Source organism: Tamandua tetradactyla, chromosome 5 (genome assembly GCF_023851605.1).
Source record: "Tamandua tetradactyla isolate mTamTet1 chromosome 5, mTamTet1.pri, whole genome shotgun sequence".
Taxonomy (NCBI): Eukaryota; Metazoa; Chordata; class Mammalia; order Pilosa; family Myrmecophagidae; genus Tamandua; species Tamandua tetradactyla.
In genome coordinates, this window is record NC_135331.1 from 185,958,385 (window position 1) to 185,976,108 (window position 17,724).

Below are 17,724 nucleotides of genomic sequence, written 5' to 3' on the forward strand. Positions count from 1 at the left end.
AAAAGTACTCTTTGCTACCCCTCATCGTCACCCCGTTCATTTCTGGATGAAGCCTTCTTCAGCTCCAAGTTTGAAATATTTGTGGCAAACACAAAAACTAAACAGGGAACTCACCTCCTGGACTTCCTCGGGTCCCGTGGTCCCTAGCTGGTCTGCCTTCTCTACAATTTCAGAATCTTTTTTATGCTTGTTTCATATATAATGTCCAGGGTTTTTACTTGTAGTTAGTGGAAGGGTTAGGGAAAGTTCATCTACTCCAACTTCCCAGAAACAGAAGTCTTAAGTACAGTATTTTAAATGCTAAGTCTGTTACATTCTCAATTATTACAATTGAATATTTTAAAACACTTATCAAAAGGTATTTGTTTCCTTTTATCCTTTGGTTTCTAAGTAAATTTCTGGGATGTGCAATCGTAATTTGGTTTGTGGATACAAAAAAAGAACATTAATCTAATTTAGTTATATAGAGAAAATAATCATTTCCTTTAAGTCTGTAATGATATCGAGATGATATGTAATTCCTGATCAAGTGAATCAGAAGTGAGCAAATCACATTAGATGTATGAAGGTGAAAAGACGAATAAAAATAAAAAGTTTTAGACTGCTCTGCTTTGAAGGCTAAAGACAGAAATAACTGGATTATTCTGCATGTGGATAATTGTGTGTTTGCTTCATGGATGCCTTTGGTGCTTTCCATATTCTAGCCATTTTTGAATAAAGAACATAATAAAATAATTTCATTTTAATTCTAGGTACTCAGATCTATAAGACAAATTGGGTCACTATTCTCTGCTCTATGTCCTCGTCCTCCCCTTCACGTAGCCTGAACTCCTCTGAACTGGGGCCATTTTCTCCTCTGTGGACATAATTCCCATTTTCCCTGCTCTTTTCTGAGCTCCGCGTGAAGGATGTCCTCTCCGCCCTGTCCTTTCCCTCATAACTCCCTCTCCAAGCCCTTCTATCGCTCTATGTCTACCTGAGACCTAAGAACCTTCCACCTGGGAAACAGCCAGTTCCTAGAGGAGGCATCACCTTTGCTCATTCTTAAAGGATGAGTCAGAGTTACTGGCGGCACAGAGCTGAGCAGCAGGGCGAAGGAGGTGTGAGGAGATAGAATGCTTTGGAAGCAAAGCAGATAAATGAGTTAAGGACAGAAAAGAAAACCCACCTGATAGATGTCAGCAAACTACCAGCAGCTTACTACTGGTACTGATTCTGAGGCTAGACAGGGGACTAGGCGTCATATATGGAAGGGTTTGTATGCCATGAAAAGTTTTAAACTTTTTCTATATGGGACAGGGAGCTCCTAAAGTATATTATATTGAAAAGTGACAATTAGCTTTGTAATTCAATACATACTCTTGATTATTCCCCTCATCTGCCTTCACAGCCTTGATTTCCTTTTATCTAATATAAGGCCCCCAAACTCTCAGCATTTGGGACTACTAACTCTTCCCTAAACACCACATCTTTTCCACTTGATGATCTCACTCTGGAAAAGCAAAACCCATTCTACTTTACCTCTGCACAAGTAGACATAACATGCTTTCCCAGGGTGGTTGTGAGGATAATGCACGGGGTGTAAAAGTGCCCAGTTTGCTGTTTGTCACTTAGTAGACACCCACTTTTCTTCCTTCCTTCTGGCACTTACCTTGATCTACTTTGAATTATAATTGTATGTGCATCCCTGCTACAGGATTGCAAATTCCCTGAGTTTACGACTGTACATAATGCAGTGACTCCATCCCAGGATGATTTTGCTCACTAAGGGGCAGCTGACAATGTGTGGAGGCATTTTTGATGGTCTTGGCTGGGACGGTGGGGAAGGGGGTGTGTACTGACATCTACTGGGTAGAACCAGGAATCTTGTTAGATATCCTACAATACACAACAGCTCCCACAACAAAGAATTATCCAACCCAATACATCACTAGGCTGAGGTTGAGGAACCCTGGTCTCATGCATTGTTGAAGCTCAAGGAGAAATTAGCTGAGTGGCACATTATAGGAGGCAGTAAGAATTGCTAGAAAGGATTTCAACCCCTTTTCTGGAGGTAAATTTTGTAAATTGCTGCTAATGGGTTAAATTAGAAACCTATGTGATGTAGGAAAATTGGCAGGTTACAGAAGTTTATGCATCTTGATTAATTTGGGAGAAGCAAGTTTCCATTCGTATTTAGAGGTGACCAGTTTAAAAGCCAAAGTTCTCTTAATCAGCAAGCTTTTGTAATGAAATGCAGCAGGATTTACTTTTCTATCAAAGGAGCTCCCCTGATAGTTAAAGAATGCAACCAAATACAATTAAAAGATCCCTGGTAAGCAGAGCACAGTGCCTCGGCTGCACTCTGGGAAAGTACAGTTAATAATCTAGAATCCAGTGACATTTTAATGAGGAGTTTAAACTTATTGGCACTGAGTCTCAGAATTTATCAATGCTTCTTACCCAGATTTTCATTTCAAAGTAATGAAGAGATGAGTAAGACTCAAGAGAAAAGTTTGATTAGGAAAAATTGCTTTACAAATAATTCAAGTAACAATTTAAAGCTGAAAAGAAGAAATGAACTATGATTTATCTATAGCATTCAGCCGGGCGTGCTAAAAATTTAATGTCCAAGAAATGGTGGAGCTACAGGCAGTGACCAGCGGTGCCTCTGGCTCAGCCATGGCCAGAGCCAGGTCCCAGGAAGCAAAGTATACGTGGGCCTGGTTCACATCACGATCTGAACATTTTTATGGGTCCTGAGAGGTAAAAGATTAAAATATACTCTATTTTTCCAGGACCCATGAAAATGCTCAAATCACCGCATGATTTGGTTTGGTCAAATAAAAAAAAAGCCAAGTAGAAAACCCCAGTTTTCTAACTAGTACTCTGTACTCTTCAAAAAAACTCCCATAAAAATAATGGTCTTGATGACTATATTTTCATTATGTAAAGAGATGGTTCTTACCAAGGGGAAGAAATGCTGACTCAATGATTATTCTATGTTCTAGCTTTTAAAAAGGTACTAATAAAACAAACCCTAGACTCTTGCCAATAGAGCATCATGTGCATTCTTAGCGTGCTTTCTTTTGTGTGTACTGATTCCAATCCTGATTCCTGGAAAAACAACTTCATTAGGCTTAACTCCACAGCTCCTTTTTGCCCTGTGCTTTAGCCCCCTGATGAAGACCGCAGCCTTCCCTAACATTCCCCACCCCATGCAAAAATAATTCCATACGCAAAGTCAGTGCCCAGCCAGCTCAGTGTCTGCCTGAAGTGTCATCTCCTTGTCACTGTTCTGAGGATATACCTGCAAGATCCTCCCCAGATGGAAATGTTTTTGCAGAAAAAAATTTCCACTTATCAGGAAATAATAATGTTGTATATTTCCCTCAATCAGCATTCATAATTTGACTGAATAAATATTCCACTGATATGAAGGAATATAAACTGCTCATTCTGAGGGGACAGACATCTAGTGATTTTGCCATACACCCTTACTGGTACCAATGGCAGTGAGCAAGGACTTCCCTGATGGCAGGGGTCTTTTGGTCCTATGTTTCAGAAGGGATGACGTGATGTGTGCAACCATAAAATGAATGCATTGAGAACTCCTAACTTTAAGCTGTCCACCTCTTCACTTCCCTGTAGCATGTTGTCTCAATACTTCTTCCCTGGCTCCACTGCAGGTCTAAGTAAGAGTTCTTACTGGCAGAGTCCATGCAACATGTCACAGAAATTGCTTCCCCTCAAAACATTTTTCTTAATAATCATAGAATCCAATTTTAGACTCTTAGGATCCAGGCTAAGGAAAAGTAAACCAGAAGTTGACTGGCACAAATACAAATGTAAATTCATTCATGAGTGGTCATCATTTTTCTTTTTATCTGGACCTAACATAACCTGCTATAGATCTCCTTGCAATTAACAAATCTTTCTCATAAACACAGGTCAGAGGAAGCCAAACCACTTTATTTATAAGGGAGATGGAGATTACTAGAATCAAAAGTCCACACTGGAGTCAAGACCAGTCCTATGAACCATTTTTGGACACTGAACCTGTCTGTACACTGTCTGCCTTTGGAAAGCCACACCCAGTGAGGTCCTGTTGTGTTGCATTTGCCTAATGTCTAAAGTGCCTCTGTTTTGTTTCAGCTGGCAGGGTTCATCTATGCCTGTTATGTTGTGAAATGTATAACTGAAGAGGAGGACAGCTGTAAGTATGAAAGCTCTATTATATTCTTTCAAGTCAAAGCATCTTTTTCCCTGCCTCCTACCTAGGCTTCTACTTCTCAGACATTACCCTCCAACACATCATTAGAACCAAGGATAAGCCATTTCTCCCCATCAGGGCTAAAGTGTTTCTCATAAAAGTGTCCAGCACACCGAGGAAATGGAAAAGCTCCCATTTTCCAAACATGTTTCTTTCTTTTTTACTGAAAGGTATTTTTTAAGTCTATGGCTCTTATAACAATTCTAGTAGGAAATATAAAATGGAGACTGGAGATGGAAGTCAGCTTAAAATGCAGTTAGCTTGGCCATTTTCTTTTTATAAGCCATTTATTAGGCATTGACAAATAATCATTTAGCCCCAGGACCACAAATCTCAACAATTCACCATAGTTCCTAAAATTCTCACATTAACTGACTTCAAATTGATTCAGGAATTTTCCTCCAGGAAACCAATAGCTAGTGCTTCCTTTTTTCCCTACAATTACACAAATGGCTGCACATCTTTGTCAGTGTCTCAGCACTGAGTCCTATTGCTCGGTCCACAGTTTAGATGGTGGAACCCATTTAGAATCCTCTAAATGCCCCCATGGTCCTTGGTTCTTCTAAAAACGGCAGGGGAAAGTTTTCACCCCTCCCTTACTCTCTGAAGTAGGGAGATTGAAAAAAGCATTTTATTATCTTTGGACACTCATATGGATATTTACCTATGCAGCTATATTTATTCTGTGGAAAACCCAGAAATAAGAGTCATTTTATTGATTTCCAAAATTATCCATAATGATTGGGTGTTTGCAATAGTGGGGACTAGGAGGATGAGAATATACTGCTCTGTTACAGGAAGATTTGAGGGGAAAATCCAAAAGGAAATATAAGTATTTCTTCATCGCTTTCAGCATATACTAGAAATGAAGAGGCAAGATGAGGTAAATAATCTGGGGAGATAGTTTTTCAAACCTAAGCATACATGAAGTATAATCAGGATATACAGTTCATAGTTATATTATTTTCTGTATAAAAATAAATGACAGGGTGGGCCACGGTGGCTCAGCAGGCAGAATTCTTACCTGCCATGCCAGAGACCTGGGTTCAATTCCTGGTGCCTGCCCATGCAAAAAAAAAAAAAAAAACAAGTAAATGATAGTGTGTTTGTTAAATAAGTTTTTATAAACCATTCCTTAATGTTTCAATGGCTCCATTAGCCTTAAGATGAGAAAAACCTTGTTTCTCTAGGAACTGAATCTCTAGTAGAGAAAAATGAACTTGTTAATAAGGAAGTATAATGACAGCCTGTAGAGTGTGTACTAGGAGAGGAGAGAAAAGAGACTAGAGAAGATTTCATAGGCGAGGTCTAATTTGAGCTTAGTCTTGAAAGATGAACAGATATTTGTTGTGTAGCTAGTGTGAGAACAAGTCGTTTCCAGGCAAAAGGTGAAAAAGCTCCGAGGTCGCTTTGGGTAATAGGCCATGGCGGCGGCAGGCAGAGTTGCTCCATTAATGTGACTGACTTGTAGCCTGTGCTCAAGTTGGATACCCAAAGAAGGTTGGAAAAGAAGACAAAGCTGAAAAACAGAATGATAGATGGACTTTAGGCTTTATTTTGATTGCCATGATGGGAAATCAACCGGCAGGTAGTTCACAAAAGAAAATAACATAATCAGAATTTTACTTTTAAAAAATTGCATTGACATCAGTATGAAGAAAATACAGGGGAGGGAGTAAGAATAGGAAAAGGGACACTAGTTAGGACACCATGGAAATGATGAAGGTCTGGACCAAAACCAGTGTTGGCGGTAGAGAGGACAATTATAATGTGAGACATGCTGGAGGAGTAACAGGCTGTGGATGGGTTCTGTGGGAAGGGAAGAGACTAGTAGCTTCCTGGTTGCCTGGTGTGGGTGGATGAGTAGATGGAAATACTAGTTAAGGACTATAGAACGGGGTTGGATCATTAACTTTGAGATGCCCAATGAACATACAAGAGAAGACATTCAGTAAGTACTATCTTGTGCATGAAAGATTTATTCAAGTTCAGGAAGGGTAAAAGACAAATGGATTTTAAAATCCATGGACTTCATCAAACTGAGTTCATTCAGATATTACCACTCAGTAACATCTACCTTGATGAAGGAAAAGCCTACGCTTAATTTTCATATGGAGTTTGGGCTTTCCCTAGACTATAATGTTTGATTGCATTTCACAATTATGCCAATGCATTTTTATCTTCAGAGAATATCTACTGATACATGAAGTCTCCTAGACAGGTCATCAGTATATCTCCAGAACAGCACCTTTCAAAGGGGGTCCCAGAAGTGCTATTTACACAAGATGTGTTGTGCAAAAAAATTCCAAAGCCAAGTAAGTTTGACACTAAAAATGTAGAATGCACATTTACATATTAACATCTCTGAGGGTACTGCAATAAAGGAGCACATTCAATTTTCCCTAACCCACAGCATCCCAAACATTTCACTAAAAACCTTAATATTGCAAAGACTTAGAATTCCAAGAAACTCATCTTAAGAAATTCTGACGTAGATTGAGTTTTGTCCAAATACATATAAATCCAAGAGGATTCAAATTCTCTGATATCGTTTGAGATATTAGACTTATCTCTCAAGCATCTGGTAAGCATTTTTCCCAAAAAAAAAGTATGTCTTTATATGTATTTTAACCATGACCCCTTTATCTGCCTTTGTTAATTGGAAACACAAGCTGACTTCTCATACATAAGTTTCCTAGTTTAAGTCTTATTGATGAGTGGACATGATAGAAATTACTTTTATTATTTCTACATCCAAGTAGATTGACTCTTCCTTTAGACTTTCATGAGTTTAGTAAGCAGCCCAGAAGAAATGCTGGCTTTGGCTGCTCTCTGTCCAGTTGCCTTTGGTGACTTCCAGTGAGGTTCATTTACTCATGGTCGTTCACATACAGACAGTTTTGAGTGTTCGTTGAGTATCATGCTTTGGTTTGATATTTCCCATATATAATCATTTCTCAATATGTTACACCCCCAGACAGGATCTAAAACGTATGACTTCCAGTGCTCAAGTGTAGAGAAGGTTTGGAGTCTTTGTCTAATTTTTGATCATTATATCATAAAGAAAAGTATTTTGATCCTTAAAAAGCATTTTTGCTTGGTTAAAGAAAAAAATACTGCACTCAGAAAGTAAGACCTGAAGTGTGGGAGAGGTTTAATACATATGTGAACACTCAGAGGGTCTCCACGTCTGCATTTTGACCTGCTCTGCCGATGCAATGGAGTGTCCCAACAGGGCTGCGGGGTGGGCACAGGGGCTAGCTGCTGGCTTGCCAAATTAGTCATATTTCCGTTCCTAAGACCCTCCTGAGAAACAGAGAATGGCTCAGCTTCTCTGACTATACTGAGAACAGACTGCAGAGCTAAGGGCCCAATTGTGGCAACTGGAAGAACAACACATCCTGGACATCAGGAGTGATGCTGACGGGCTCTGTGCACAGTTCTGACCCCCCTCCAGCCTCACACGTACAAATGCACTCAGGGTTCCTGGAAGGAAAGAGTCAGAGATGACAGGAGAGTTGTGGAGAGGCCTCAAGCTCCACAAGCAGCAACTCAAACTCAGACTCCATGGAACAGCAAGAAATCACTATTGAAACCAAGGGACTTAGACTGTGGGCACTGTGAATGCCTGAGGACTTTCTTTGCCTTTAATGCTCCTTTTAAACAGTATTTCATTTACTTTCTAAGAGCCTGGCTTGATGGATATTTATATAGATACTTTAATGTTGAGTGTTTTATCCCACGAAATAGCTGAAAGTTTGCCTCCCTGGCTGTTTTAGTTGCCTAGCCAGGACCAGAGCTGTGCGGCTTGCAGGACGTGACTGCCATCTGCTGTGCCTACAGGATTCGCTCCTGCAATGTCCACCCTTGGAGGAGGCATCTCTCAGAGAAGATCTTGCCACTCCTTGCAGCACCTCCAGACATATACACACACGCGCACACACACACAGTGTGGCTCCCTGGCATTTGGAAGCCCCTGTGGGAGCACAGGGTGAGGGCAGCCAGGGCCCACATGTGGGGAAGAGGCTCCAGGGCTCCAGGCTTACAGCCGCTGGGGATGTAAGGAGCAGAGTTAGGTCAGCATCTCCTCCAGTAGAGGGGATCTGCCTACAGGAACTTTGCTCTTTACCAGAAGAATAATTCGAACCCTGCTCCAGAGGGTCTGCCTTGGCCATTGACCCTTACCTGAGTGCGGCAACCATGCCAACACTTTTTTCTATATTTGCTCATGAACGGATAGCAATGTCTTCAGAGGAAAGCTTTCCCCAGTAGGCTGGGCATCCCTCTCAGCAGGCCTGGGGCAGAGCTCCTCATTGTATGGTCTGTGCCAGTCATGCCGAATTTTTCTATGGCCTCCACTCTCTTCCTTTCTCTTTTCTTTTCTCTTCTTTTCTTGATGTGGATTGAACTGTGTACCCCAGTTTGGACATGTTCTTGGTTTTGTTTGGCAACTGGTGGGTATGGACCCATTGTGAATAATATCTCTTCAAGATGTTACTTCAGTTAACTTGTGGCCCAACTGGATCAGACCAGCCTTCAATCCTGGTTACCGGAGCCCTTTAAAGGCGCAGTGAAAGTCAGAGGAAGGAGCCATGGGGAGAAGCTAGAAGTCAACAGAACTAGAGGAGAAAGAAAGTGCATCGCCAAGTTCACCACCGTCAGGCAGAAAAGCCGAGAGCCTGGAAAGATTGCCCGCCAGCCAGAAGATACCGACCCACAGGCAAGCAAGCCTGCTAACCTCTGAAACCAGTGCATCCCCTTTGTCTTAACCAACCCACTGTAAGGTGTTTGTTATAGCAGCTGGGAGAATAAAACACCCTCTTTACTTTTCTCCTTTTACAATATTCTGCAAAAATAAAAATAAAAATACTCCAAGGACCCAGATCTAGGAGCCTTTTTTGATAGGTAGCTCTTCTCTCTAACTTAATCCTCATTTCTTCCGCACCACAGCCAAATGTCCACTGACCATGATCTAAGAACTTACCTCTGTTTCAATAGCATTGGTATTTGTGACAATGAGAAGGAGACCATGCAGGTGTTGGAAAGTACCTCTGATCTATGGTAGAAAAAATAATCATATAATTTCTAATGTTTATGATGTTTTCTTTAAAATCTTTAGTTCAATAATTAAACTGATCTTCAGTCCTCTTGCCAATGAATGCATTTATCTTAGTCATTACCCTTTCTAGAAGAGTTTCAATATATTTGCAAATATTATTAAACATTCAAGCCATCTGGGGAGAGATGAGAAATTTCATTAAGAATAATAGTCTAAGGGGAGTTATTTTGAAAGCAGTACTGAAAAATGAATTCTAGTTTAATATACAAGCAGCACATGCCCACCCCTCCACAGCCAAGCATAAGTGCATAAATACCTGTCCTGACTCCTCCAAAATAAACTGGCCTTGGCATAAAAGTCATAATCGATTTATAGCATCTTTCATTTGAAAAGGGAGCCATAAGAAATTATTCACTTCTGTGAAACTAATAATTTTCTGTTATTTTTGTTTGATTTTCCTTCTAAAGCCTACTGGCCCTCACTTCTGAGTATTGAACTCCATTCTGTGTTTAGATTGTTTCTCCAGTTTGTCAGGATGGTTGAGTTTGGATGCAATTTTGTGAGCATGATCACACACTCCCACCTATGGGGGGCGGGCGTGCCAACGAGAAGTATTTCCCCTCTAAAGAATATTTGTTTCTCCCTGTTTCTGAATGTAGGTTTGCTGCAAAAAGTATAGAAAACACAGATTTTTTTAAAAAAAGGAAATTAAAATAACCCATCATTCTGGTTTACAGTTAGTACTTTTGGCACACTATATGTCTCCTGGTTCTTTTCTCTTCTCTCTCACACACACATACACACACATTCTTTCCTTTTTCTTTTTATCTTCCGTCTTTCTTTCTTTCTTTCTACATATCTGGCTGTTAGGGATATAGGATATACCCCTGTTTGGTTACCTAAAGGGGCAGTCAATTAACATTTCAAAAAAAGTGCCAAATAATTGGGTGCCAAGTTGAGAGGCAGAGCTGTGAGAGTTGATTATGTGATTGATGTGACTACTTTGCTTTTGGAGTATCATATTCAAGCAATCAAATGAAAAATCAATATGTTAGCATACTATTACTTTATCATCTCTTTAGAACATGTATTTTAAGATTTTGAAGGTGGGAGTATAATAACCTTGTCCATATCTGCCACTCTCCCATCAGACTAAAACTTGTCATTTCTTTCTTCATCTCTGAATAGGATCACAGATGAGTAAAACCCGGAGCCCCAGTGTGTGAATGCCACGAATGTGTAGCTCGTAGTGGGGTCAAGGTGGAGAGGGGTTCCACTTACCCCTTCCCTCCAATGCCCCACAGGGTTCTGTGTTTATTTAATTTTACATCTTTTAGTTCAGCTTGAGGTTTCTTTTGAACTAAGGATTTTTCAGGGTTTAAAGCAGTGGAAAACGATTGCCTCCTGCGATATTTGAGCACCTTGATTTTATAGGCCCATAAAGATGAAATGACTTGCCCAAAGTCCTCGAACTCATTTGTGAGCATCCGATCCCCAGTGCAACCACAGGATGCCGGCAGAATAAGAGTGGTCTAGGGGGTGTCCTCAGAAGCTCTAGCTTGGCATCTAGCACTGCCCCAACCTGAAGCCAGACTCAACCAGGACCTTCGAAAATAGTCACATGATCCGTGGCTTGCCACAGCATTTCTGACAATATGGAAACTGCTAAGGAAACGTGGCATCTCCTTACATTCCAATTTATTCTGAGTAAGTGAGTGACCAATTAGAATAAAGCATCTTTTGCCCTTTCCTAAACAAATGGGAGGGGGAAAATGATATGCTGCCACCTGTAAGAATAAAAGACAGGAATAAATGATTAGCACCTGAAACAGGTGCCTCCATCTGCCCCCAATACGTGACATGCAAGCTCCTATCAGTGACAACAGTGTTTCCTAACAGCAAGGCATATAATTTTTACATTAAATCTCTCAAAATTATCTGGCACTGGTCTCTTTTTACAGGCCACTGTTAAATTGCTCCCTCTTGTGGTCCCTGAGGAGTAAATGTGAGCTTTATATTTAAATTTTCATATTTAGGTCAAAGTTGAGTCTGACTCTTCAATAGTCTCTTCTGACTGTCTCTCCTTAAACATAATATCTCCTCCACTATATTATATGCCGTGGTACTTTTCTCTTTCCCCCTCTCTCCTTTCTTTCTGTCTCTCTCCCCAACTCTCTCTCTCACACACACACACCATGATCATCTGTAAATAAATTTAATAAGTCTAGTGTTTCTAGGTTGAAACTACAGAAGTTTAGAAATTGACTCTTTGTCTTCATTTGCTCCAGAACAAACAATCAACACCTTGTTTCTGAACAGTCATTGTGGAGGTGACAATATTCAGAGCGGCCAAGAAGGCCCTTTGGGTGAGGTGTAATAAACGAGGTATTTTATGCAGAAAATATTTCCAGCTGGGGTGAACTGAAGTTATCCGGTAGAGGAAGAAGACTCTTCAAGTTGTTTTAATCAGCCTCAGTAGGAAAGAAAGCTGGCACATGTGAATGGAATCCAGAACTGGTGACATTGACAGAAATGATGAAAAGAAAAATCTTCCCTTTTGATTATTCTGCTGCTGCTTCCAGTTCTACGACACCCAGCCTCCTTATTTCCTCACAGTCTCTCAGACTCTGCACCGCTAATGACATGAGAAAGAAAGCAGCCAGCTCTGTGGCAGAAAAATAGGGCTTTGTAGCCCCAGAATATTGAAACACTGCTCACTGGGTAAAGTTGCCGGGATCCCACAGTCTGGAAAGGATAAATGAGAGCAAGACAGAGAGCTGGCACAGGAAGCTGAGCTCTAGCAGACGCCTGAGTCCAAGACATGCCAAGGAGACAGGACATCCAAAGTGAGCCTTCTGATAAATGATGTTGGCTGGTTCTCTCATCATTCTTTCTAGCGGTGCTTTAAGTTTTGGAACTGACACCTGATAGAGATGGAAGGATGGACTTAGCTATGTTCTTCTTCCCAGAAGGAGAACTGAGAAACACTGAATGTCTAAGGTTGGCCGCCAGATACGTGGACGGAGAAGCAGAGCGCAGCAACCTTCCATGAGGCACCTGTCAGTAAGCCCGCTTGGGGCAAACCCCTAATCCTGTGTGACATTTAAATGAAGGCACTTTAGCAGGGGAAAAACAAGGAGCAAACCCTCCCCACACCCCAGTTATGATTGGCTGGCATTGTGTGGTAGGGAATAAGGAGAAACAAACTTAATGCTCACAGGAGCTGCAGTTTGTTTAAATAATAGAAAGTAATTAGGCTGAAGACAAAAATCAGTGATGGCATTTTATAATTACAATTAATTTAAAGGTTAATTTCCTTTGGTGCTAAACTCTTATTTAAAACATTTACCAGGAAAGGAAATTAGGATGTTATTATCAAGAGGCACAGAGTGCTTCTGGGAATCCATGCCTATTATCACTTGAAAATTAGGTTAGGCCCAAAGTGGGAATTGCAGTTCATTTTTGGGTATAATAGATGGTGGTCTGACCTCAGAGTAAACGGGCCTGTGCTAGGCAGTGGGATACTTGCATTTTTTGTGGTTGTTGTTTATAGGATTAATTGCAAATATTTCCAACAAAGGAGCCTAGTTTATACATGAACAATCCTGACACAAAAAGAAAATTGGATATGGATTGCTGCCTCCATAACTAATGAAGTGATATTAAAGGAATTCCCAAGAGCTGAGCTGCAAAGAGTCACGCATCATTTTCCTTCACCACTGAATTCAGTTGAATGGCGACAGTATTTCTGTTGGTTCCAAACCTGCCAGTCCTACTCTCCCCTCTCAGGTCCCACTTTTTCCATCACTTTCTTTTCCCATTGAACATTCTTGTGCCTCAGGTTTCAAATGCTGTATATGTGTACAATTCAGCAGCTCATCTCCCTGGAAACTTGCTTAGTAAAATCAATGCATAATAGTAGTAAAACAGCCAGAGGGAAATCAGTCCTTTGCATGAATTTTCCCATTCACTATGCCTTTGCTGATTTGTTCATTCTAAATGTTTTATTGCTACCCTTGGGAACCCACAGCAGAAATATGGAATGATGCAGAATCATGGAGCTATGAACAATATTAGCAACCACCTCCTCGAGTTCCCTAAATTCAGTGTCAGAAAGGAACACTCAAATTAACTCGCTCAATGTCAGCAATTTAGAGGGAGTACGAGGAACCAAACTTGAATCTCCAGAATCTCAGTACACTGTCCACATCACTTCACTATGAAACTGGAGGTAGACTCTCAAACATCTACTGAGTCACCCCTCTGTGGCTGGCTATGTGTTAGTGTGGTACACTGTATTATGCACCTCCTCTAAAGACTGAGTTTTTCAACTTAATCCGCATTCCTGAGGGGTGAGCCCATTGTAAACAGGATCTCTTGAAGGTGCTATTTTTAGTTAAGGCATGACCCAACTGAATCCAGTGCGTCTTCATCCGTGTTAGCAGAGCCCTTCCAGAGGACCGGGCAGAAGCCGGAAGTCAGCAGAATCTGGAAGAGCTTAACAAGGAATAAGAGGTTCCCATAATGGGAGGCAGCAGTGGGAAACAACGAGGTCTAAGGATTGCAACAATCCACACCAGAATGCTTCTGACTTTGGAGAGAAAGCATGGCCTTGCCAGCGCCTGGATCTTGATCTTGGACTTCTAGCCTCAGAAACCATGAGCCAATAAACTCCTGTTATTTAAACCAACCCAATGTGTGGTATTTGTCATAGCAGCCTGGGAAACTAAGACGGGAACCTAAACAAATACTGTCTTTGCTTTCAAGGAGCCACAGTCCAACCTGCAATTCTCATAAGGAATTGCAATAAAGCATGATGAGAGGTCAGATAAGGAGAGTAGGGAGTGCAGTAGGAAGGAAGCGCCCAGGGAAGCATCAACTACTTTAGAAGACCAGGGAATTCTTCCCCAAGGAAGTAGTGTTTCAGCTGAGACCTAAAGAGTAAATCAGATGGGATACTTAGAATGCAACATGCATGCCTTCTTTAAAGAGGACTACTTTTTTTATCTGTATTGACCAAATGTACACCATAATTCAGACAGGAGTTACCTTAACTGTTTTTTTATGCTCCATAGAGCAAATCTGCTTTCCACTTTCTCAAATAACAATAAAAATGCTCAAATAACCACTGGATATTCTCTCTCTCCTGAAGCTGCTACTTATGGTTCTTAAGAGATGATTGATTTATGCTCAAGAGTTTTGTGATTTTCCTTTCTGGGTACTGTAAAACTAATACAAAGATTGTTGCTAGCAGGAATTGTATGACAAGGAATCATTCTCCGTTGGTTGACTATAACGTTCATGTTTTATTCTCTCATTTCCCTAAATATGCATATATGAATGTTCACAAAACCCCAGCTTAAATGACTGCTTTTAAATGGACTGTGCATTCTAAACATATTCTTAATATCAGCTGAGAAGACCTACCCAGTCATGTCTATCTAGCTCATCTATAGCTTTTAACAGCTCCCTCCAATTTCAACTGAGAGGCTATGCCACATATAATCAGGAGCAATTCTGAAAGGGGAGAGCAAACAAAGAGGTGGATAGCATTGAAGTAGGAAAACTCTGCTTACCCAAGAAAGCACCTGAGCCTCTGAGAAGTGGCCAAAACTTTATTGTCAGCAGACCCAGAGGACTCTTTGTCCAAAGTCTAAGCCCCGAACATTCTTTGTTTCTAGATTATATAGACTAGTGAGCAAGGTGGGAGTTACTAAGGGAATGGATGGTAAACACTGGAAAAGTACAGAGCCAGAACTTACAGGGTATGCATGAAGGCATAAAGTGATACACATAAATTCATGAAGTTATACAATAATACTGAGGTTAAACTTGCGAACTACCTCAACATGGCACCAAGGGAGCTCATGCAACTTTAAGGTTAAGTTTGCATAGTTATTTTATCATGTTCTCCATGCTTCTCCACATCTATTCAGTGTATTAAAGGCATCTACATCCCTGGCTCTATGATTCTAGCATTATAATTTCTCATCCTTCTCAGTTTTCTGCACCCTCCTCACCTCTTACTTCACCTATTTCCTTGATCCCCTTCTTCATGCAGACTGCACTTGGATCACCCTCATTATGGAAGAAGGAGGCATCTCAAAGATGAATGATTCTGAAATTCTCTGCATAACTATAAATTCCCATCTCTTCTCCACCCTCATTCTCCTTCTGCCTCTCTCCTGGAGAAAATTTTCTTCCCCCTTATTTCAGACTTTCAGTCCACTGGTACCTGTGTTTTTCTCATTCACAAGGTATTTTCATTCATTATCTATCTTCAGAATTAGCAATGGAAGTGGTGCTCTTACTAGCACTCTTAGTTTGCTTCCTTGCTAACCCTTTATACAAGATATACTTCTTCAACTTCTCCTCCAAAACCTCAACAATTCTCCATGCTGGCAATTGTTCTTTTGTCTCTTTGAAACCCTATCCAAGTCAGAGAGGACAATTAAGCTTATCCTTTCTATAGTATTCCGTCCATCAAGACATTGACCTCATCAGTCTACCTAATCCATGACCCTGTGCTTTCAGTGGCTTTATTTTTGCTCTATGAGGTGCTTCCTTTTGCCTACATGGACGTAGAAGCCTCACAGATCACAAACCAGGTGAGTCTCTCTGTCTTTTGTGATAGTATACAAGGCAATTTCCAAAAGTATCTGAAACAGGGAAGCTAATTTTTATGTAGATTTTAACATAAATATCATCATTTTTTCCTTATTATGTCACACAGCTATCGGTTGCTTGTCAGCTCACAGTTGACAAGCATTCAAAAGGTTTCCATGGACCTACCTCAGTTCTCCACAGATTCTTCTGGTGTACCAGTCAAGGTTCTAGAGAGAAACAGAAGCCATAGGATATAGATGATGATGATGGACAGATAATTAACAGATTAGTTACATAGATAGATTAGGTTGATAGAGCAATATATTTGATAAATACTTATAATTGTGATAGATTGGATAAGCAGAAATAGTGATGAATTAGATAAAATAGATTAGATTGGCTGGATTGATAAATAGATACAGATAGATTACATCCATAGATCAACAGAGATAGATGATTAGATGGGTATAGATTGGTGATAGGTACATTAATAGGTACTGTGGTGGTTTGAAGCTGTTTGCTTCTCAAAAAAAAGTATGTTCCTAAAGTTTATCCATTCCTGCAAGTAGGGATCCGTTAGAAGTAACACCTTTTAAGTTGTGTCCACCTCATTCAGGGTGGGTCTGATTCCTCTTACTGGATTCATCTATAAGAGGATGAATTTCAGAAAAAGCCCAAAAAAGCTACAGAATTAGGAAAATGAAAGTAACAAAACCCACAAGATAAGGGAGACACAAACAGACACCACCATGTGCCTTGCCATGTGATAGAGGAATCCAGGAAACCTGACAGCCAGTCTTTGGAAAGAAAGCATCATCTTGATGATATATTGACTTGGACACTTTCACAGCTTAAGTTTGTAAGCTAATAAATTCCCACTGTTAAAAGCTAACCAATTTTATGGTATCTGCTTTGAGCAGCTTAACAAAGAAAAAAATTTTTGTGTTACCAGAAGTGCTATTTCAAATACAAAAAAAAAAAAAGTTAAAAAGGCTTTTGGAAATTGGTTAATGAGCAGAGGTAGAAAGAAATGTGAGGTGTTTGATAGAAAATGCCTAGATTGCTTTGAAGATACTGTTGGTTGAAATATGGATGCTGAAGGTACTTCTGAAGAGGCCTTAGACAGAAATTATGAATGTGTCATTACAAACTGGAAGAAAGGCAACCCTTGTTTCAAAGTGGCAGAGAACTTGGCAAAATTGAGTCCTAATAGTAGACAGAATTTGAAAATGACAAACTTGGATAGTTAGCTGAGGAGATTTCCAAGCTAGATGTGGAAAGTGCTGCCTGGTTTCTCCTTGCAGCTTATAGTAAAATGTGAAGGGAAAGCCATAAACTGAGAACTGAAATCCTGGGCACAGAGAAACCAGAAATTGAAGGTTTGAAAAATTCTGAGCTTCTGGAAAGTGAGTCTCCAGAAGGTAGTGCTCCATGTGCGGGCTTAATTGGACATGGATCCAGTTAGCCATTTCAGTGCGAGTCAGCATTGGAGATGCAGTTATCCAGGAAGGATTTGTGGGACGTTCTTTTGTCTGTTGGTTTGGATACTTGTGTACTACATGAAAAACCAACAAGCTGTTTGCAAGATCTGTATGTAAAGAACCACTGCCAGCCTCAATTCAAAGGGACAGTAATAAGAGAAACTGAAGGAAAAAATGGCTTCAAAGGTAGAACCATGGAAGCTGAGGTCTGGACCAAAGATGCCCTCTCGGGCCAAGAGAGCCTTCCCACCCATGTATGTGGGAGGCATTGGTTTCCCCCAACACTTGGAGAAGGTGGACTTTCTGCCCCATTATTCAGGAAAAAT

The 17,724-nt window shown here is 40.5% G+C and overlaps 1 protein-coding gene across 2 annotated transcripts in view; it reads left to right on the top strand.

Annotated features, from left to right (window-relative positions):
- The window catches only part of NKAIN2 (sodium/potassium transporting ATPase interacting 2), a 1,040,630-nt gene that overhangs the window by 1,009,736 nt on the left and 13,170 nt on the right, over positions 1-17,724 (top strand). For both annotated transcript variants that reach the window (XR_013176421.1, XM_077162805.1), the window contains exon 5: positions 4,135-4,195. Coding sequence is in view for 1 of the 2 variants with exons in the window: in XM_077162805.1 (XP_077018920.1) it covers positions 4,135-4,195 (61 nt within the window). In the remaining variant the exon portion in view is untranslated. The remainder of the gene's footprint in view (positions 1-4,134; positions 4,196-17,724) is intronic.